Source organism: Gallinula chloropus (genome assembly GCF_964237585.1).
Source record: "Gallinula chloropus genome assembly, chromosome: 11".
Classification (NCBI taxonomy): domain Eukaryota; kingdom Metazoa; phylum Chordata; class Aves; order Gruiformes; family Rallidae; genus Gallinula; species Gallinula chloropus.
Genome location: NC_140096.1, coordinates 21,034,894 through 21,057,887, shown reverse-complemented (window position 1 = coordinate 21,057,887; position 22,994 = coordinate 21,034,894). Strand labels below are relative to the sequence as shown.

General features: G+C 37.0%; 1 protein-coding gene across 1 annotated transcript in view; it reads right to left on the bottom strand.

Moving 5' to 3' along the window:
* Positions 1-787: 787 nt before the first annotated feature.
* STAG2 (STAG2 cohesin complex component) overlaps positions 788-22,994 on the bottom strand; it is a 78,887-nt gene continuing 56,680 nt past the window's right edge. Inside the window, exons 16-34 of the mRNA XM_084269137.1 lie at positions 22,394-22,497; positions 21,494-21,586; positions 21,217-21,306; positions 19,993-20,196; positions 18,417-18,487; positions 17,975-18,062; positions 17,793-17,873; positions 14,786-14,878; positions 12,118-12,292; positions 11,580-11,719; positions 10,361-10,462; positions 8,167-8,315; positions 7,554-7,682; positions 6,978-7,225; positions 6,410-6,599; positions 6,216-6,329; positions 4,939-5,065; positions 4,530-4,607; positions 788-1,751 (exon numbers count right to left, since the gene is read on the bottom strand). Coding sequence (XP_084125263.1) covers positions 1,728-1,751; positions 4,530-4,607; positions 4,939-5,065; positions 6,216-6,329; positions 6,410-6,599; positions 6,978-7,225; positions 7,554-7,682; positions 8,167-8,315; positions 10,361-10,462; positions 11,580-11,719; positions 12,118-12,292; positions 14,786-14,878; positions 17,793-17,873; positions 17,975-18,062; positions 18,417-18,487; positions 19,993-20,196; positions 21,217-21,306; positions 21,494-21,586; positions 22,394-22,497 — 2,300 coding nt within the window. The 3' untranslated portion in view covers positions 788-1,727. The remainder of the gene's footprint in view (positions 1,752-4,529; positions 4,608-4,938; positions 5,066-6,215; positions 6,330-6,409; positions 6,600-6,977; positions 7,226-7,553; positions 7,683-8,166; positions 8,316-10,360; positions 10,463-11,579; positions 11,720-12,117; positions 12,293-14,785; positions 14,879-17,792; positions 17,874-17,974; positions 18,063-18,416; positions 18,488-19,992; positions 20,197-21,216; positions 21,307-21,493; positions 21,587-22,393; positions 22,498-22,994) is intronic.

The following is a 22,994-nucleotide window of genomic DNA, read 5'->3' as shown; positions in this document are numbered from 1 at the left end:
TCACAAAGAAACACTCCTTCAAGAGTAAGAAAAATCAACTTAAGTTTAAAATCATATATACAGTCCTCTCAGCAGTTCTATTAAATGCAGTGGTGTGAAAAACAATATAGGCAGTACTTTTAGACATGAGAGTATTTATTTATGCAAAATGAGTTAGGCAGATCTAGTTTTGAGTTTGTTGTTACCCCGTGACTTAGTAAAATATTTATATTTTATCATGACCCTTTAGATAATCTATGGTTTTTGGCTACCACAGCCGAATGTTTAATTTCTAAAAACAGGAAGCCTTTTTGTATTCACCCATCTGGGGAGATTCTTGTATTGCAAGCATATTAAGGCATGGAATGATTAAAATAATATACCTCAAGAACTGAGAGACAACTGACAAAAAATATACATATGTAATATAAGTTAATATTTCCTTTAAAATGATGTCTAGCTGCCTAAGCCTTGCAAAATGAGTCAATGTCAAAATGGCATAGATCCACTTTCTGTTTTAGACCAAATTTAATTTATTTGTGAATGGACACAAAATGAAGTTTAAAGCTTAGCTTTCAAAGAATATTATGGGTTGTTTATGAATTTCTATTATCCAATCTAATTTACATACAGAGGAAATGTACTGTAACCTGTTAGAAGTATCTTTAACCTGAAGACTGCTTGCAAAGACAGATAGATAAAACAATATAAAATACAAATTTAAAAATCATTTTTAAAGCATGAATTCTCATGCTCTTCTATTTTTAAACATTGTTAAACTTTCAATATATTTCTGAAACCTCATAATTTTAAGTTGGAATTTAAAAGTAAGAAAAAACTAAACAAACTGCGCAATTATAAAATCAGCACCAATTTATATATATATATAATTTTATTTAAAATTTAGATCCCTATTCCCAACACTCTAATAAGCTGTATAATTTTTGTTTAGAATTTTTCTGCAAACATACTACAATAAGCTTATTTTATTTGGAGACAAAATACAGTGGCACTACTGGAAGGAATTTCACAACATTACATTTTTCTTAAAGGACAAGCAAACTTTCAGGGTTGGTAATGGGCAAGCATGACTGAAATCTGTTATTTTCTGGTAGTTCATAGTTTATGGACCTTTCTGAGAAGGCTAGCATGAAGCTTTTGGAATAAAAGTGTGGTTTAGATTAAAAAGCTGTTAAAATTCTGCTTTATGTATTTTGTTTTCCATGATTAATTGATACAAACCATCTGTTGCTGAAGTTTGCATTTAATTTAAAATACTGACACTCTTCTGGTTCTATCACTGTAAGAAAACCAATCCACCTAGTATTTCAGTTCATGGATGTAAACAGCAATCCAGCAGAGCTCATGATTATTTAGTATAGCCAGTAAATGTATAGAGAGGGGCTCAAATCTGTACCAAACACCTCTCAGACTGTTAAGATTAAAACTTGGAGGGAAAACTTCTCATGATCCAGAAATAAACTGATAGCACATAAATAAAATATTGATTATTTGTTTTCTCCAACAAAAAGTGTAGCTTATCCTCAAATTGTTTACTTGTCCTTTACATTTCTTTTTTCCAGGCAAACAAAACTGCCCCTTCAATGCACTTGATCTTGAAAGCATGTCATTCTCCTTAGAGAAAAATCTGTTCAGAATTTCACTGTATCTACCACAATTTTGTATTGAAAAACTTCCTCTTCCACTTAGAAAATGACTTCACCACTGATTTATTTGCTGCTCTGGTATTAAAACATTGACACCCCAAGAACCTAAAAAAAAAGTTAGAAATGGTGTCAATTCGTAGTCTACTACACAATTAACAAAAACAAAGCAATTAGTATAGGATTTAAGATTAAGACACTTCAAGATATGTTAAGGCATTATAAGTTTCTTTTTCTTCCAACCAGATTTACCACACTGATTTATGTAATAATATGAAAAGGGCATCTCATTCATTGGAAAGGATTTCTCCCACACTTGGAAGTTCACTAGATCCAGCAGGAATGTGACAAAGACTGTGCTTTAATTATTTTAGGTAATAGTTGCAAAATAATTTTTAGTTAGTTGCCTAACTCCTTTGGCAATGGCATTCTATAGGTCTTGAAATCAAGGTGTGTAGTTTCCAGCAACTAAGCCTGGGACAAAGCACTCTATACACTGGCTGCTGCTGTGTCTGTGTTCCTAAAAACCACAGGTCACCTCACAGCAGGCAGCCAGGACACAAACTTAACGGCTCCTATTAAATATAGGAATGCTGTCAGGAAGACAGTGAAAAAAATAATCAAACAATAATCATGTGAAATGAAAATATTGGCTTTCAGGAGACACTGTGATCAAGAAAAAGCTTTCCTGAAATGCAGGATCAGTTTCCACTTCCCACAGGAGACCAAGCCATAGAGTGTTCTGTGCCAAAGAAAGTGTCACCACTGATAGGCCAACCCCCCCACCCCAAGATCCAGATGTTGTGACTGCCCTATAGCTTTTATGGGACTGTATGAAATCAGAGAGAGCCATGAGTGATTTAATTTTCCAGAACCTTATGACTGCTGCTTGCATTTACCTGTTTACAAACAGATGTTTATTGTTCTTGATAGCAAATTCACTTCAGATGTACCATACAATATAGCACAGACACAAGTACCTCTGGTGCCAGCAGTAACTGGACACATCAAAAAAATAAGAGGACAGACTAAAATTTTAATCTTAAAGCATGTGCATCTAAGTTAAACAGTTGCGTTATGTCAAGGTCTATGAAAACAAGTGCAACAGCTTCAAGAATAGGTAACCTGATGTAAAACCTCTAAGGTTTTCCTGCAGTTATGAAAGTGGGGTAGTTTTTTCCCCGTTTAAAATACTGACTGATAGTTTCAGTTGTGATTTACTACAGATTCACATCATCTCCTAAACTATTAGCAGAGCTTTCTTATTTTAGACAGTGAAATACATTTTGGTGGGGTTTATGCTAAAGAGCAGCAGTCTTCTGCCATGCAGGCTGCTTTCTGCAGTCCCACATCCAGGATCACCACCCTGGCTGCATCCTGCCCGGGGGATAGGTTTGCTGGGTGGTGCCCTCTTGAGTGTACCCACTCATTTCGGTGCCCCACGGCTCCCTCCTTGCAGAGGAAGAGCGTACACAGCTTGTTGAGCTGGAACTGGCTCCATCAGCCTGCAGAGCAATGCCGCTGTAACCGCCTGCCATCATGCGGTGATACTCCCACACTGCAGCTAAGCGGGGCCTGGCAAATCCTGGGCTCACGTGGGATGATGAATGAGAAATAAAGTAATAGGAAAGAAACCTAGCTGACTGAACTTATTAAAACTAGCCTGAATTCGTTTGAGCAACTGGAAAGCTGAAAGGTTTCTGAAACCAATAAAACGCACCTGTAGAAGACCAAATTTTCAGTATTGTCAGAATTAAAAAAAGAGTGATATTTCACAGATCAATCAAAAAAATCAAGATGGGCAGGGGACAGAACGTCAGAAAACAGGTGATATATTTTCTTGGTGTTACTTCAAGAACAGAACACACAACAGCCTGGATGCACAACCTAATCTGATTCATTACTACTAAAGCAAAGGCCTACTGGCACAAAATATATGGATTTGCATTTAAAACAGCATTTAAGACTTTTCTTTTTTTCCCCTCTCCCATAACAAGAACAGGTTCATGCTGCAACAATCCTGTAAAAAAATACATAACCGTCTTCCAAATTCCACCAAGCTGTCCAAGATTCCCAGGAAGCCTTGTAGCACTGTCCTCTGCTGGCTTGCTGCAGCTTGTTATTTCCAGTGTAATTTTGTACCAGCTACACAAGGTCAAAAATGGCTGCATACATTACAAGTGGTTCAAGACAGAAGGGATCCCTCATGCAGATTTTTAAAGAGAATAGAGACTGCAGATTTATCAAGTCGGAAAAGGGGGCAACTGCAAGCAGAAACTACAGACTTCGGATGTTTTGGACCTAAAACTTTATATGGAAAGAAAAAACACCTCTCATCTCTATAGACAAGTATCTGTGTTATCTCTATTTTCTCCATTATCTTACTTATGCACAAATGTAAATATGCCATTAGAAAAAAAAAAAACCAAAAACCCAAACCAAAAACTGCAAACCAGCAACTGCTGAGAACTGGTAATGACATCAGCATCACTCAACTAAGCTCATCACAGCAGAAAGCTTGTGTTTAATATTGTCTATGCACAATTTTGTATATATTTTTAAAGCTCTCTGTTACCAACCTCTGCAATGATCATTTCCATACCAGATGCGTTTTTTCTTCTCAGATTCAATAACTTTTGATTTTTACATAGCTACATATAAAGTATTAAACCCCAAAATCCTATAAACTTGCAAAGAACATCGACTACCTTAGAATTTATGAAGCTGAATTACAGCATAAAATATTTCGCTGACTGTATCAGTGTGCCAAAATAAGCTAATGAAAACAACCTAAAGATTGCATTCTTTCAATTTAAAATGCAAAGTGAGGATTGTAACTTTAACACTGATTTTTACATCATTTTCCTCTTACGTAAGTTAACCTACCGATTCATCCATGATTGAAGCGGGGTCAAAGAAATCTGGCTTTAATTCTGTTCTTTCTCTCCTGTTCTTTGATGGTGGCTTTAAGAAAGCAAGCAAATAAATATGTTAACTAATTTCAGAAAAAACCACAGACTTTTAAAACTGTAGTAAGTGAAGCTGAACTCTCATGTGGTAAGAATTTACAGGGGATAAAATTTTCTCTCACACATTATTATTTCAGGAAGTATTCTTGCTTTTTGTATGGCCCTGCCCACAGACAGAGGCACAGTGGCACTGCTGCTTAACAATGTGGAAACCAACCAGAATGATTTTTGTATTTCACCAAAAGGACAACTTAATTCAAATATTCTACCTTTAAAGTAGAATTATAAATCCAAAATCCACCCAGAGAGACACATAAATTTCTTACTAGGTCTATGTCCATGGTGTCAAAATCCATGCCTTCATTGAGGTCTTCAATCCGCCCTTCTGATGACATCATCACATCTTCAACAATTGGCTCTTCATCATCTTCCATTAGACTTGTGCCACGTCGACTGAAATGAAAAGAAACCACATACTGTTAAGCATTAAATCAAGTTAAAATTTATCTGAATATTTTAAAAGCTCATGTTCAGTAAGGAACTGCCAACAAATGAGAATTCCATTAGATAAAAAAAGATTTTGAGTCATTAAATAAATGCGTAACTATAAAGAAAGCTGGTATTTAGCCAGCCAGAAGACACTAAGAGAGTGAGCGAGAACAACTAGCAAGGATCAACTTCCAGAACTCTGTGGTACATCTCTAAATGGCTATTGCAAGAGGCTGTGGGAATTCAACTTCATTCAGAGGTTTCTGTGCAAGCATCTATGCTAAGCTGAGAAAGAACTTAAGTTTCGCTACCTAAATAAAAATTGTTCCTGCCTTACGACAAGGCAAAGAAATGCAGACATGGTGACTCACAATCAAGTAAATGACACTACAGTAAGACTGCAGAATCTCTGAAGAACATAAATTTAAGAAATATTAGACTGTCTTCATCCTTGTTCACAACATGGAAGACTTCACGAGGTTTTTGTGTGTTTGTGAATTTCTACAAGTACTTCAGGATTCCTCTCAACTTTGGTGCCAGTTTAGGTCAGACAGAATGTGCACTGATCCTAGAAATGCTGAAGACAGCAGTTTCTTTAAAAGGATATGAGGTTTTTTAAATAAAAATGCTGACCTTTAAACTTACAGCTCAGAAGTCAAAGGAGAAAGAAATACAAGAATTAGACTGAGCTGAAACTTTGTGCTTCACACATTGCACACCTACTTTAAAACCCACTTTTTATATTCTATTTCTAAAAATGATTCTGCAGTTAGGAATACACAGAGATGATGTTTCACAGGTTGCACTGATTGTGTATGTCTGCCACAGATAGCATTCAGTTCAACAACCAGTCCCCTTCATTACAGAGATCATTGTTTTTTAATTTGGCTGGAATTTATGTTCAAGAATAAGCAAGAAATCAAACATATATTCTGCTAAATGCATCACCATGTGCTTTTACCACTACTTTTCTAAGGCAACTTACTTAAGACACAGAAAAACACTACTCAAGAGCCAGAACACGAATCCCTCTTGAGAAAATACAGGAGTAACACCGCATTTAATAAACCCTTCCCTCCCCAAACCACCAAAGGAACACTTCACTCTCACTCACATGGCGTGTTGCAAGTTGGTTCTCAGCTTGACGTAGTTCATCGCTGCCCTCTCCTGTTGTTGTCGCGCGGCTTCTTCCTGTTGCCTTTGAGCCAACATCCACGTTACTTGCGTGCTTAAAAAGACCATTATTCTATTTTAAACATGGTTTTGTGTATGAACACTAACACAAAGCAGACCTACTCATCTACATACTTGTAATCGAGTGGAGCTTGGTGGTGCTCAGGCTGCATAGGATAGACACCCATATAACTTTCTTCAGGTCGCAATCTCTTGGGCTCCCTCATTATCGTGGAAGTAAGCTGAGGTGTCTGCATCATGACTGGTGTGTGCATTGTCTGCTCTCTGTTCAGCCACATGCTGTCACTACTGCTGCTTTCTTCAGCTGGAAGGAATCAAAGGGCATCAGTAATTGCTTTCAAATTAATATGAAGCTGAATGTCTAAATATGACTTACGCCCATGTACTTTCTGCTTACTGAGAATCAATTTCTCTACTTTTGCCACAGTCTTACACACTCCCTAAGAGTCCTGGGTTTATAACCACTGGCTAGAGCATTCAAAATACTTTTGTACTCTGTGGCTTGGCGCAGTGTCGTGCCTTTATTTCTTTTCTACATCAGTGCTATTCAGACTCTTCAAACGAACAGTTCTCCCACTAAGCCATATACACACACAGATGTTAGCCTGTTCTAGAAAAGATACAGTAAAGCATACAAATTCAGTCAAGCTAACAAACTGTGCTCAAAGTGTGTAATTTATACAACTATCTTGTCTAGTAAGTTTTAGGATAAGAAAAGTTCTACCTTCAGGTACTTTCCGTTTCCCTGTCGCAGGCTTTGTCTTCTTATTTCTTACTGTAGATCCTCGACTACTAATTCCACTAATCACTGACATAGTATCATCATCTCCACCAGCTAATAAAGAGTTTCTGTATGACATGAGAGGAAGCCACACATCTTCTCTTCGTAGAGACATCTGAAAGGTCATAAACTTCTCCAAGTAAACATACCTTTAAATGGAAAAAAGAATTAGAGATACATATATCTGTGAAGAGGTGGTACACGTCAAGATAAGTAACTACTGAAATTAACAGCCAGTACTCATCTTGTTAACAGAAAGGCCTGAGTATGATTTCTGTTCATCCACCATAAAATGAGAACAGGGATAAAAACAATTTACTCTTTGTGATTATACTTGACTGCATTAATGTAAAATTATCTTGATGTGCCAAAGATTCCACTTTATGTGAATGCAATTTACATAAGTATGTATTTATTCAGATCTGTGTCTTTTACGGTTATTGTTACAAGTATAAAGAACGTTATAGAAATACTTACACTGTTCTTTTGTCTTGTCTGAGAAGTTTGGAGGAGAACTCACTCAGAATATCAAGAAATGCCAAATTTAATGGTGGGTGGCTCTCACCTTGAGGATTAGGCTCCTTAAAAGCAAATTCTATGCCATCCCTATGAAAAAGTTAAAAATTAAGTCACATTAAGCACAAACTAAAGAAAAAATCCTAAGCACTGGGAGCCATCAAAACTGGACACCTTTCCTCTATGTCAGAGAGGCAGTAATTTGATGTTTCCCTATTTTGGCAAAAAAGTAATAATTTGAATCTGGATGCATTCTTTGTGTCACAATGCTATCACCTGCATGAGGCCAACATGACCAGCACTGACAATGGGGTCAGTTCCTACAGGTAAGACCGTAAATATACCTTTCCAGGCTAGCATCAACACTGCTACCATTTACAGGCTTACAATGATGCTGAACATCATCAACATTATTTAACACTGGGGCTTAATTCAGGGACAAAACTGCAGCCTTTTCTTGATTTATATACAGGCTCTCTCCTCTCTAGTGCTGATGCATTTTGCATTAAACGCTCTAAAAGATATTTTAATGTTAAGTTTACAATAAGGGAAGTAATACACGGCACACAATTACTTGTGTAACATAGCAATAGCTTCTCTTGTTTTCAACTGATCCAGTCCAAATGTTAGAGCAAAACGTCGAGCAAGTTCCTTTATGCCACTGAACGTCGGTGATGATCTGTCAAAATTATAACCATTTTCTTGAATCATTTCATTGAAAAGCTGTAGGAAACAAAAAAGGGAGATGTGAATTTATTAAAAGACTATACCAAACTTTGAACCAATCAACACAGAGCTAAGCTTAAGTTTTAAAAAAGTGCTTTACAGCTTTTCTTTTTCTTAATTTCACAACCCCAAAAGACAAACATGGACGTTCAGGATAGCCAAGTCAAGGCACCTGCTGAAGATTCTGCACTTCAGAGTTAATCCTTGAAATGCACACTGGCCAGACACGTGTCAAACTGCAAATATGCTGGATAACAGATTTCAGCACTTCCCTAAATTAGGTGTTCTAGAGTTGAAAATAAGAAAATTATATTATTCCCCAATAGGTGAACTCAAGAATAAATAAATGGGGTAAATTCTCATCTTGTCTTTACTATTACAGTTTGTCAAACTACCCCTTTCTCACTCTTTTTTTGGTTATCTTTTCAAAATAAGAGTATGATGAAGGAATTCAGGGAAGCTTCCAAACACAGCAGAAAATGCACCACTGAAGATCAATTTTTTAACTATTCATCAGTAGCTGGCAGTGCTGAATGCTAGACTTTGTTTACTTTGATCAATCCTTTTCTCATCCAGCTGAATTTGACTGTTAATTCGCTTCAACAGTCAGCGTTCCTATTACTTTCTAACTTTGGCTAATACACCCTTCACATGCTTGTCTAACACAGAAAAAAACATAACCAGGCTTATTAGGGCTCTGAACATTACCTTATCATTTATAGATACACCTTGGCTCATAGTTGTGTATTTTTATGTTGGTGTAGCTTACTACAACTTGGCTATTGCCTTTATGCACTATCACCTCTAGAACTTCTTCTCTGCTTAGTTTCTTGAAATTTTTCCTGGAAAAAATGCTGGTTACATGTTTAAGTTTATATATGGGGTTTGTTTGTTTTGTAATACTTGGATACCCTCATGTTACTATTCTTATTGCCATATTAGGCTGCATAACTGCCTCCGTTACACATAATCGTACTTACTACATTTGTTTCCTTTGTCAGCCCTTTAAAATACAAGGGGCTGGTTAGTCACAGGACAGAAAGAATAATAAGGGTAGCATTTCCTTGGTATCATAAAAAATTGTGAACACTGGTGAAAAGTCAGCAAAAAACACAGGAATATTTGTCTATTTTGTGCTGCAGTTCCATCGTCTCCTTAAAGTCATGGTGCTGTCAAGAGGTGCCCTTATATTGGCAACACCTATACAGATAAACCAGCTCAGGGGCTTCATTAAGGATTCTCTATGGTTAGTTCTCACACAGGATCAATACCTAGGTCTATATTGACTATGTGGTTCTATGATCTCTAGTCCAAAAAACCAACATGGGGAGAGAGAGGACAAATTGGGGTACATTTTTTCTTTCAACAATAGCAGAGATCTATGTTGGATTACAGTGGCTTGTACAGATACAGCTTTATTGTTCTGATCCTGTACATAAGATTCATGCAGATGGTTCATGTGAGCAGATGAATCCGACTCTGACCTCGACTGAATTCATCAGGTCTCCACACAAACAAGCTCATTTACTGAAAAGAGCATTAAATCATGTTTTAGTTTCAAAGATGGGTGAAGCCCCTACCAAACATTAAGAAATACTGAATTACTAAAACTTCCCATTACTTCTCAGAATAGTTTAAACACACACATAGAAAAAAAGTCGCACAAGAAAAAACTCAAACAAAAAAAACCCAACAAAAAACCCAACCACCCCAAAAAGCCACCCCCACAATCAAGAACACAAAACCCCACCACACAAGCAGGGTTTCACAGTTTCACAACACAGTTCTGAATATGTGGCTCAAGTTATCACTGAGTTACATTTATCCCATATCTGTCGGCCTCTCACACTTTGTTGCACAACATTCGGTAAGCACAGGAAGACTTCTGGCAGTTTTTCAAATAGTTACAGAAAAGTTTTAGACCTGTTTATCCCTAACTTCCATAAGCATTCCTTCATTAACACCTGCACTACTTAGTAAACACCAGGACAGGATCTACAGTATGGAATTTCATGCATAGAAGTATCAGAATTGATTCTTACCTGCTGCAAGCTAAGAATAAGTGTTTTAGCGCACTGGATTTTGTCTATCTGTCTTGTTTTACTCATTGTTTCTTTAATAATATCACCATAGTCATTGTAATACTGGGGGGAAAAATGAAAAAAAGATTAACTTTTTATTTCAGTTTAAAACATTGCAGCTACTGAATTCTACAGAACACAGCATCCAGGAATTGTTATTTAAAGCAAAAAGAAATGGAACGCATTCAAATGGGGACAAAAGCTAACATGCTCATGATTACATCATCAAAGCAGTATCCTAAAACACCTCCAAATTTACAAGCGTCAAATCAGGAAGAGTATACCCACTTCTTTTATTTGTGCTCCAAGTATTACTTTAGAGGCAGAATGACCTATTTCTCTCCAAGGCCATGACACATTTGTTAGTGACATGTGTTCACCCCTCCAGGGTACAAGATCAGAATCTCATCTTTTTAGTTACTCCTGTAACTCTGGTGAGGAGTTTTTTCTCTGCTCAAAGGAAGAACTTACAGCTTTATAGCTGTAATTTTTCCAATGAAGACAGCTGTCTGTACAGTTCTTCAAGTATTTCAGGTTCAATAAAGACCCAGTTAGTTCTTTAGAGATTCAAAATACATGTAAAGGCACCGAGAGAAAAGTCGGCTGCCCAAATTTCGAAGTTCTTTTAGGTAATCTCCAAGGAGTAAAGCTTTATCATGTTCATAAAATGAGAACACATATTGTGCAGCTGTGAGTCCCAGGAAGCAAGAAGGGGGTTTTATATTTAAATAAGATAGAAACAGGTACACAGATCACAGTATCTGGGGAGAGGACCTGCAGGCAAGCAGTGGTTAGAACTCTCAAAACAGTTTTTTCCTCTTCCACAAAATTTAAGCTGAAATTATTTTATGAAGCTAGATATCCTAGAGTTGATCTTCATGAGATTATTCTCAAAAGGCCTGCTAAACTCATAATTGAATTACAAGTATTTATCAGGACAAAAAAATAAATGTATTAAAAACAAAGTAAAATAGTTATCAGATTTCCTCTCTCCCTCCCCACTACCCACACACTGCAGCTGTGGAACTAATCTCAGTCATTCTTCCCTTCTTATGGAAAAGTAACTTTTAAATCCCTACAAAATCTGGAGTTTTTGATTAATTTTAAAATAAGTAATTTTAAAAACCACAGCTACTGTATTCTAGTTTTATGAATTATCACTACTAGACTTCAGATTTACCTTCATATATTGCTTGAAAATGTCTGCAGCTGTATTCATTTCCACCACAGTATATACAATGAGTTTACAGAAAGCTGCAAGTAGATTTCTTCTTTTGTGCAATGCTTCTATTTTGCTAGCTTCATCATCCTGCTGTCCATCTAGAAAGAGTTCAGAACATGAAAACTGTTGGGATTAAATACTTCATATTTTGGCATCTATATATAGAGGCTAATGGTCAGGATTCCGAAAGATGACATCTCAATTCCGATGGCTGTGCACTCCAGTGCCCACCAAGTCTCTTGTCCTGACACATATACATAGGTAATTGTGCCCGTTAAGCCAAATCTTTATCATGATAATCCTATACATCCCCAAAACATAAAGTGCTTTAATGGCTTCTGACATTTAAAAGACAATCCTACCTTTGTGCCCACGCACGCTTCTCAATGTCAGAAAAAAAGAGAAGGGGGAATAAAAACACCCCACCAAAAAAGCATGGGCAAATGTAATAATTAGAAGGCAATTAACATAAAGGAAACGTAAGTTTTGTACAAACCTGCACTATTATTATCATCATCCTGATCAATGAAGACGTGATCTAAAATAAAACTGAGTAGTTCAGACTGCAATGAAGAATCAGGAGTGTAAACAAGTGGCTCCAACATGTCACGTCCTCCTGTCATGATCTGATGACTGAAGATCATCAACACATCACACAGAATTGTGAAAGCCTATGAAAAAGAAACTTCACTGAATACTTGCTTGGAAGCTGGATTCTATTTGTAATGTAACATGACTCCACCTAACAGAACGCTTAGAGCCAAGTGGTGTACACTGACCACTTCAGTCCTAAGCAGCTACACAGGCCAACAGGAAGTTAAACACACACTCAGTTTCTTAGAGGACACTGCTGTATGAGGACTGGTTCTCCAAATAAAAATAAATACAAATAAATACAAATTAAGCCAACAAAATATCAAAACATTGTGAGATTACAACATGAGTAGCTTGAAACTCCCAAATTCTGCCTGATAGGTACCACATCAGAGCACTAGGTAACTTTGTGGACACAAACCATTGTAGTGTCTCCTTTTTTTACACTGTTTTGATCACAATTGGAAAATGTCTAACAGCTGAGGTCATTACATGCTAACGTATGTCTTTCTTCCAAAAAAGCATCCACCTCTTCATTTTGCTGGCTTACTTGTAGATCTGAAATTTCAATGTCTCTACTACACTTACCTGGAAAGTTCAAATCTATCAGTACGTAGGAGGCCATTCTTCAAACTTCACAGACCACAGCAATGCATTGCTTAGTGCTGCACCTCAGCTCTTTGACTCTACTCTCTTAAGTACTTCTTCCACTTTCATCAACAAATCTGTTCTGTAACTCCTCAACAAAAATACTACTAATTTCCTTGTCACAAGAATACTCCTTTGTGTCCTTTCATGATGAGGTCAGAGAAGGAAAGCAGAACCATGGCTATGGTACCCTATGTTACAGGCATGTCTAGCTGCTCGAGCATTCACCCCAGTCAGAGTTACACAGCCTTTTAAATAAAACTGCTCAGAGCTTCAGAAATTTGTTACTTGCACTTTCACACCCTTCACCTTGTGATTTTGACACTAGATAGCTCTCTGACATAAACATGCCTATTCAGTTCCAAGAATATTCTTGTTATAGTGAGTGTTTCAAAAGCTGCAGCTGTGTGACTCAGTGGAACAGACTTTTAAACAATAAGCTCAACCAGGTTTACCTGTAGCAGCAAAACCACTCCTGGCTTTCTATTTATTTAATTAAAAAGTATCCCCAGAAGACAGTTTGATCCTTCACTCATATCAAGATACCCCCCACCCCTCCCTGTAAGCATTCTAAAGGTCATTAAAGGCATTTACTGATAAGTTAACCTGTGCTCTTCACTAGAACCTGAAATTCCTGTCAGTGTTCTGAGTAGAGAAATCTTTGACCACAGACTAGAAGAGACTCATCCTCTACAGTTTAACCTTTTCCTTTACTCTGTTACCTAAGATTACGTCTCAATTCTTTTAGAAACAGAAGAAAAAAAAGAAAAGAAAAAGAAAGTGTGCAGGGAAAAAAAAACCCACACTAACCAAAAACCCCCACCACAATCCCCAAGCCTTCATGCCTACATTTTTCTTCAAAGCCAGGACTTTTGTTTCCTGTCTGAAACATCAGGAATTACTTGAATGGACTAAATACCAACATATTTCACATCTGAAATATTCAAGAACTTAGCTCCAGCTAAAACTCTCCCCCAAAAAGGACAACCATATGAGGGACTGATTACAAAACTGGTAAAACTAAAACTGTTCACACCTTTTCCAAGCAGTATATCACTGTTGAGCCTTCCAAGCACTTGCTAGAATGGTCTCCAAATATCTCTAAACAATACTGTTAACGACTGACCAGTGTGTGAGTGTATCTAAGCGTGACCACTAAAAAGAAATACCACTTCCCAACAATAGAGTGCCCCAGGTTACAACACACACGTGTGTATGTATAAACATGCATGCTGGTAAGTTACATATCTATTCTCTTTGTCCTGTTCAGAGATCACCAAAATCCCAGGTCTCTGAACAACTGAGGAATAAATTCTGTAGGCAGCATCATGGAGCAGACAGAAGTTGCCCCTGTATGCCCTCACAGCTTTACAGTAAGAGGAGGAAAGTTGTATTCACAGGCCTTGAGTGGATGTGCACATATGTATCATAGTATAAACGTGGGAATGCAAAAGTATTCAAATCAGAACTAAAACAGTAACTTCTCTCGTTTAAATAGCTGTCCCTAGCTCTTACAGCTCTGAGTCTACTAACCCACAAACACCTCCACCAGACCTTGGTAAACCTGAGTAAGCCAGAACTTTGAAACTGAACTCTCCCACCTAACTCATACTAGGTATGTGCCATGTGCCTTCCCAGTCCATTGTTAGAAGGAACAACCAACAACCCCCACCTCGAATAAAAGTTTATGCTGCCTAAAATTAGTAGAAAGAATCAAGTCTAAATTCATTCTGAATTCCTCTTCAATTACCTAACAGAGGGCGAGCATGCAAGCACACTGAGCACTCACACTCAAAGGGCATTCAGCCTAAGCATCTGAGGCACACTATGTTCCCACAGAAGCTCTAAAATGTTAACAAGAGGAAGTTTTCAACCACTTCAAAAGAGTATCGGAAGACTACGAGGATAAACAAGTTACCAACCTGTTCCTTAACAGCAGTGTTTACATTGGTCAGGTAGTGTTGACAGATTTGACAGAACACTCTCATCTGCTTCTTCAGACGCAGAAGATCCTCCTTAAAAGAGAAGGATTCATGGAACAGTTTTGCTTTACAAATTTTACAGTCATATTTACTATATGCATTTTCAGCTATCCACCACAGACTTCATATTTTAGTTGTAACATTCAAGGCCACTCTGTTATTTAAAAATCACTACTATAAATAAAAAAGCAGTTTCCTGAATTTTGTCATCCTGTGTATTGCAAAAAGAAATGGAAGCTGGCATGAAAATAGTAAAATTATTTATTAAAAAAATAGTAACAGAATCCCCCCCAAAACAAAATTAAGAAGACCCCAGCACCATCACATGTCTATCCATCTGTCCCACCTGCCCAAAGAACAAGCAATTCAAACCCCTAATCTAAAGCATAAAGCACTTTCCCTTTAAGATATCTGATTGGAGTAAGCTAAAATATCTATGGTGGTTGAGCTTCTCTTCCCCACTTCCATCATGGGGGAGCTTTGTAAGTGTTGCAGTATCTTCCAGAAGAGAAGATTGTTGAACAAATAAAGTACCAAGTTAGTACAAATTTCATCCATATATGTGGCACAGACAGTGTTACTCAATCACATGAAGATTCTAGTTGTGTCAGGCTGGGGAAGTCATATTACAGAAGACCAACTGTTTAACCAGTCCAAAGAAAAAATACCCCTGAGAACTTTAAAAACTGTCTATGCAATCTAAAGCAAAACAAGTCTCTCCCATCAAGAAAGCAGGCAAGACATTACTGACTACAAGTTTAAGAATAATACAATTTTAAAACAACTTCACTGCATAAAATCTTTTCTCTCAACATCTATCATTACTATACTGATGTTAAGAGAATTATACACAGGAATATTTCCTTTCCTTTGTACAGAATTATTTGTTTAAATTTTAATTTAAAAAATCAAGCTATTTCTGTAGTCTTTATTGCAGCAGCCTATAATATTGTGCTAATCCCCATACTTACTTGACCTGTTCGCAAACAGCACGCAGTTTGCCATTAATTTTGTCACAGAACAACCAAGAAAAAGTAATAAATCTTTAGGCATTGTGACTCCTGTCACTTCTGGTTCTGAGTTTCAGCTTCTTTGCTGTTACATTCCATTGGCATTTAACAGAAATCAATGGAACTTCTGAACATACCTGGAATTTTTGGCAGCAGTCATGCAGTTAAATATACTAAAATAGTTGTGGTTCAGAAGTTAAACCTATGAAAGCTTTAATTTACCAAATTTTATTATACAGGAGCAGAAAATAGTCTCAATAGAAGGCCACTTTTCAAGTAAGTTCTTTTCATTCCTGCTGAAAGTATTACAAATTATATTTTATTGCAAAATGCTTAAGTTAATCTCCATTTCTAACCTAACTTTTCAGTAGTTAGCTCAGCTTCTGCCATCAGGGTAGTGACAAAAGCTTTAATCACTACTACAAAAGACTCAGGCTGCTGTTTACCCTTTAAAGAATAAGCTAACAAAGCCTTCACTCACATAAGTGGTTCTCAACAATCTATGCTCTGCTACACATTTTTTTTTGTTTGGAAATGGTAAAAAGAAACCATTAAAACCTAGATGGTAACCTAGCTAGACAGCCAGTGTGATGAAGTTCATTTATTTAGCAGACCTTCAGACTGTAGTTACTGAATCAGTAAGGCTGCCAAATATTCGCAGGACTAACAAAGTCTCAAAACAATAGGAGAAGAAGAAAACAAAACAAATCCAAACAAAAAACCCACTGTGACCTCACAAAGGTATTCTCTGTTTTAAAAACCACTAGTTCAAGTTACATTGCACGCTGCTTCACTCCTGTATCTACTACACTCACACTAACTAATCCTAAAGAAGAAAAATTTTATACATCCTCATATTAGGTTTACTGTAATAGCTACAATGTAATGTAATGAGTTTTCTTTGTTTTCTCTCTAGTAAATGAAAACTTCTTCTATTTTTATTAATTAGGAGTACAGCAATAAAATTGCTTAAAAAACCCAAAGAATTTACTTGTTTCACCTGTGACCTAAATAAAGGTTGTGTTATCAGCTACTCCAATAACAAAGTGCAACAGCAGCATGGACTCCTGGTGAAAGAAAGAGCACAGGACTCGTCTTGCAAGACTGTACAAGGCTTCATATTTTTATACAGAAAACATATGCTTGATTGAAACTTTTTTTTTTTGATCAGTTCTTTAATTCAAAATGTTTCAGCACTTAGGAGCTCCATTCTAAACTGCCTTGCCTTTCAAAAACCATCTTCCATTAGGCAGTTTGCACAGCAAACCACCTAATCATCCTCTTCAAGCAGTGGATACAAGAAGAGTGTATACAGTGCCTACAAGAAACTTTAATCCTTCCTCCAATATTTTTCTGGAAGTGAAATTAGAAAGATGACATTTAAGAGTTCTGCCCTTCAAGATTACTATACACAGAACCAGAACAGGCCCTTTTATTACTCCCTGAGAAAGTCTGAAATTTAACTTGGATCTTTTTCATGTCTTTGAGAATGCATTTAACACACTGATGAAGAGCAAAGTAAGAATACTCCAGCAGTGTGCAAATTCCTGCATCTTACTGACTTGTCACATGCTTCTCAAAATGCAAACAAATTCAAACCAACTACTTGAGAGTAGGAAGACTACACTGTGTTTTATAATTGTCATTCTACCTCTCCTTGGCATGGTTACTGTGCCAGGTTAATGGGCATTGCATTTATTTACTGCAATTACTTTGAAGTTCTGTCAAATAAATATAATAAAAACGTAACAATTTAGAAAAACAGTAAGTTTAAGAGGGAAGCATTGCACTACTAAACCTACCAATCCAGTGGAACTTAGAAATGCAGATTTAGGCAGGTATCAATATAAAAATTTAACTCCATCCAAGTTCCCACCTGATGACACTGCAGGTATATACTAACATTTATTTACTAATGCAACTTGAACAAGGCATACCTTTGTGGAACTGCTTTCAGTAATTTTTGCTAGCTGCCAAAGGATTACATAATGAGTACACTGCAGTGCATGAATAACAATCTGAAATCAAAAGGAAAAAGCACATTAGATGACAAAGGCCAACAGAAGATAGCAACAAAAGTCACTTATTGTTGAATTTAAAGAACATTTTAACTACAGACCTGTTCTGGCATGTCTCCATTTTCAATGCCAGTTTTCAATAGCTTGTAGTTGCAGCCAAACAAGTCCCATCTTGATAGGTCATGAGCACTGGAAGAAGTTACTTAAATTAAATCTTTGCTTAACACTGCTGAAATTTGATGGTAGCATCCACTAAAAGCTTAATTGGTCTAAAAAACCTGCCCAAAACACAAAAAAACCACCCAACCCCACCCCCTCAAATCTGAAGAAAAACATCAACACAACCACAAAAAAATACCAAAACCCCTCCAGATTTCAGTTTTGCATATATTCTTCCTCTGTTCAAAGCATATGATGTTCTGCTCAACTCTCTACCATTCACACTAAAAAGGCTGCATTAAAAAGATCAATTAAAAAAAAAAACCACCCCCCACCACCAAATGTCTGTCAAAAGCCCTGACACATTTACAGATGACTACTTACTTGTGAAAAGCAGTGATTCTCTTCAGTGTTGACAAGACTTGATATGCATCATCCTCATCAGGTTCCTCTCCCTATTTAATAATCATACAGTCAGGTATCACAAGCAGCATATGCTAAGCAGACCAGGGATAAAAACACCAATCACCAAAACTCAAAACACCACCCTCAAACCCAATCAGCAACTACCAGATAGAGACAGAACTGTGTTTAAATCATTTATCAAGGGCATATTTGGTTTTAGAAGAGTTAAAGACTTCGCAAGAAAAGGTGATAGTTCAAGTTTAGAAATTGTTAGCAGCACAAAGAGAAATGGGGGGAAAAGGGGGCAGGAACAAGGGTGAAAAAAAAAAAGTGGTCATCTAGGATAGTGGAATACAATGTATTATGTAGGTGCTTATATTTTCTCTGAAGAATCCAGCAGAGGCCACTATCAGACAATAGATACTGGACTAGATAGGCCACAGGTCAGTATTTTAATCTTACTTTAATCACTTAAAAAAGTCTTTGAGAGAGGTAAAGGAAGTGTTGTTCTGATTTTCCCACAAGTTCTAAAAAACTTGCATTTGGAGAAAGGAAAGGTGTAAAAAAAGGAAAGGGCTCCAAAAGTATCTATTTAAGTACATCAGATAAAACACTTAAGGTCATGGAAACTCCATCAGCGTATCAGAGAGCCTACAAGCCCAAAGCTCTTTACTATCCTGTAGTTGCACCACCTTACCAAAGCACTATGGATTTCAACACTTCTGCCAGATTATTTGCCATTTGCCTTCAAGCCAACTGCCTGACATTTGTTTTGTTGCCTTGCTTTACCTCTCATTCTTTTGTTTCCTCATGAAGAGGGAAATAAAAGGACATTAGGCACATTTCTTTCTTAGTCCACATACGGCTAGAATAGAGTTCTAGTTCAGGCCAATAAGCAAAGAACAAAGCCTGATAAAATAAGTCTGCACATGAGAAGCATGGGGAATGAAGTCATCAAAAAGACACTTCCCATGCTCCTCAACACAGGTGAGGAGGAGAAGAAACAAGTTTTGTCTGAATGTCAGAGATCCCACATATATACTAAATACTAGATCAGAAAATCCTCACTCTTCAGATTATCACCATGTGGGCATAAATGATTTTTAAGCTGTTAACTGCATCTGGTTGCAATGAGGAATGGTGGGGGAGTGTTTTCTAGAGATTTTGATATTTATTAACAGCAATATGCAATCAACAGGCAAGACGAGCAACACTAGTACATCTGAGGAGAATCCTAATGGAATTACAACACTACATCCCTCAGACTTGAGCTCCCAAACATAAAGGTGAAAAGTTTAGGTAATTTCATAGTTTATCAGGAACTTATTTCAAATTCCAAGGTGACACTTGTGAAAAGACTGAAGACTCACTGTCCTAATATAAAAGTGCATTCACACAATCGCAGTAATAACACTACTGTACTACTGGGCTTGACTGAAGAGCTTTGAAAGTCAGAGGCAAGCTCCCCTCAAGTCACTGCCTTGCACATGAAGGCAGAAAAACATACTGGAAATATTTAGAGAGCAGGAAAAGTTGATTCTGCACATTGAAATACCTCTTGCAGGAAGTCTTCAAGAAGTCGATTAAACTTGTCTGCCAATTCATCTATTAACTGACTTCTTGCAATGTCAACCCTGTTAAAGATGGTGAATTCTTCATTACAGAGAGCGTGGTATGTTTTTGAACAGGCTTCCAAAACATCTATGTCTGTGTGCTTCTCCACAATATCCCGGATTTGTCGCAGTAAGGCATCCAAATGCTACAAGGAAAATGGGACAAACATGCACACACATCGTTTTAATAAAACTTAAAGAACTGTAACAGAGAAATTAATTCATTACTTTTGTAACTGATACAAAACACTTCCAGAACAATCTGAACCTTCTGAGTAAATAAAAAAAAATCTATTTAGCAAAAATTAAGTAGGAACTTATCAAAGGCTAAAAAATTCAATGCATTTTAAGAAGTCATTAAAAATTTGCAACTGTCAGTATGGTGTTATCTAACACTTGAATTTGCAGTGTCAACTGAACAACACAGAAGCATTTATCTCCCACTTACACAAACATTTATACAGGGTCTTAAAAGCTGTATAATTGAGGCTTTAGTTTCCTAACACTCAAGTGTCAGCACTGAAACCAACTTCAGTTGTTCTATGCCTCTTCTCAACCTGAGTTGCTCCCTGCTGCTCTATTGCTGCTAGGCTATGCTGTCAACTGAACACACACTACTTTTTTGACCATAAACATTTCCAGCTACTTACTTCACAATACAGCAAAACAGTGCAACTCAGAAGGAGAAAAAGAGGAGAAGAGTTTACACCAACTTCATCACCATACCAGATAAAATGAGAGTAGTAGCTACATCATTTGTGATCTGTAGTTTTGGCCTTTTTCATGCAATGATTGTGGTTTATTAGTTTCAGTGATCAGAAAAGAAAAAACAACTTAAGCTATTCCTACAAGTTTTATCGCTCAGCCAACATACTTCAAACACAACCACAACCCAACAGTAAATGTTCTTGCATACAGTTCATCTAACTGGCAAGATTCTCTGTTAAAAAGTGCCAGACAAACCATAGAAAACTCCAGCTTTCAGTATTTTTAAGAACAGGAGCCAGTCACAGCTGTGAAGTTCAAGTCTCATTCTCAGTAAGGGTTATGATAAATAAAGTCTCAAAAGCCCCCACAGCTATAATGGTGACTCAAATTCCAGTGACTAAGCCCAAATTCTGGGGTTTCTCTTTTTGTCTTAAAAGTGATGCTGAATGTTACCTTACCTTTTCTAATCGCCCTGTTGTATAAATTTCCAAATCAAAGTACTGTGGCAGTTGCAGTAAGTTGGTGACTTTTTCTGCATCTACAGAATACTGCAAAATTGACAACAAAAAAGTTTGATTTAAAAAGTCTTGGACAACAATTCATCATAGAACTATTATGAATATAAACTAGTAAGTAAAACTGAAGATTTGTGTGAGCTGTACAGTTAATTACAGAAGTGATACTTGTTAACATTTCAACAACAACCCATCAGCAACAAATGGAATTAAAACTTACCTTTGCTAGCAACTGAGGAAGTGCCACTGCAAAAAGCTCAGTAATTTTTGTTCTGTCATCCAACTGGGTTTTCTTTTCCTTTGCTGTTAGCACCTAAAATAGCCATATTGTGAGGATTTTACAAAGGAAAGGTCTGGTGCAAAGTTACATTATTATTAATGAAATAAGAACTAGGTACCCAGACTAATACACTATAAAAGACCAATTTCTTAAAAGCCAATTAAAAAAATCAGCACTCAATAAACGCAATTGGAAGTTACACATAATACCATTGAGATTATCTTGAAAACAGAAGTGACAACCTAGAACCTTCCCCAAAACAAAATACTGCAACAATGAAAGAACAGCAAGCCTTTCAGCTCACTTAGGATTTTTAATATTTACTCAATTCATGTTAGTCTGATCTTCATACAAGTCTTAATCTGTATATAAAGGGGTTTCTCAACAAAAGCTGCACCAGTCTTGCAAGCAGCTCCCTTCCCTGCTTTACTGGCCTGGTGAGAGGGCTGCCTAAACTTACATAATCGGAGACAAGCCAGTTGCTGGACTGCCTCCTTCCAGAGACCATGAAGTATATTTCCTTCCCCCACTTTGCTCTTTCAAATTGAAACTAGCTTCCGCTTTCACAAACATTGATTTTTGTTCTCCTTTCCAAGCAATACTTCTTTCAAAATCAATTCTGTATTACCTTTAATAGTAAAAACAAATGCAGCAGTTCAAACAGTATTAAGTACGTGGCAAAGTCCAGAAAAAGTGAGCCAGACAGAGGCACAAAGACCAAAACTGAATCTCTGAATTCAGTCCCTTCAGCAGACACAGCCTACAGCCTATTTATTCCTCTCACACTGCTGCCACATAACCATTCCCGTATCTCCAGACAAGTAGCTTTTTGCTTCCTACCCTTTTCCCTGTTCCTCTTCCCACAGGAGGATGACATTCAGCTGCCTGCCGAATTGTACAAAGCATGATTTCAATCAGTGCGCTCTCCTGCCTGTCCGTTAGAGCTGAAATTGAAGAAACAGATGTTAACACACAGATTGATTTTTTCATCTTCCACAAGCATTAGAATCCAAGAAACAAAATATGGTGATTGTTTTGTTTTTGTTGGCGTTTTGGGGTTTTTTCTAAGAAAAAAGGAAAGGTTAAAGATGATAAACACCTCAAAGACAGACAAGAAAATATTTAAAGTTGAAAGAATACCACCGGTTGAATCACAGGACAGGATGGAACAAATACAGGATTTATAACTGCTTTTGTTCGTTTTTCAGGTATCCATTTACTATCACCTATGAATTACAGAATTATACAAGGGGCTTTGTCTCATTTTATTGTCATTAAAGAAATGGCATTTTTCCATAGAGTAGTTTTAGTACTCAATAACTGAGCATGTTCCACAAGAGACTTAAGTTTGTCTAGCAGCTCGAACCTGTGGAACAACGAGGCACCTGGATGCTGCATGCTTATTCCCTTCTCTCCCCACCATTTTTCTCTTTGTCCTACT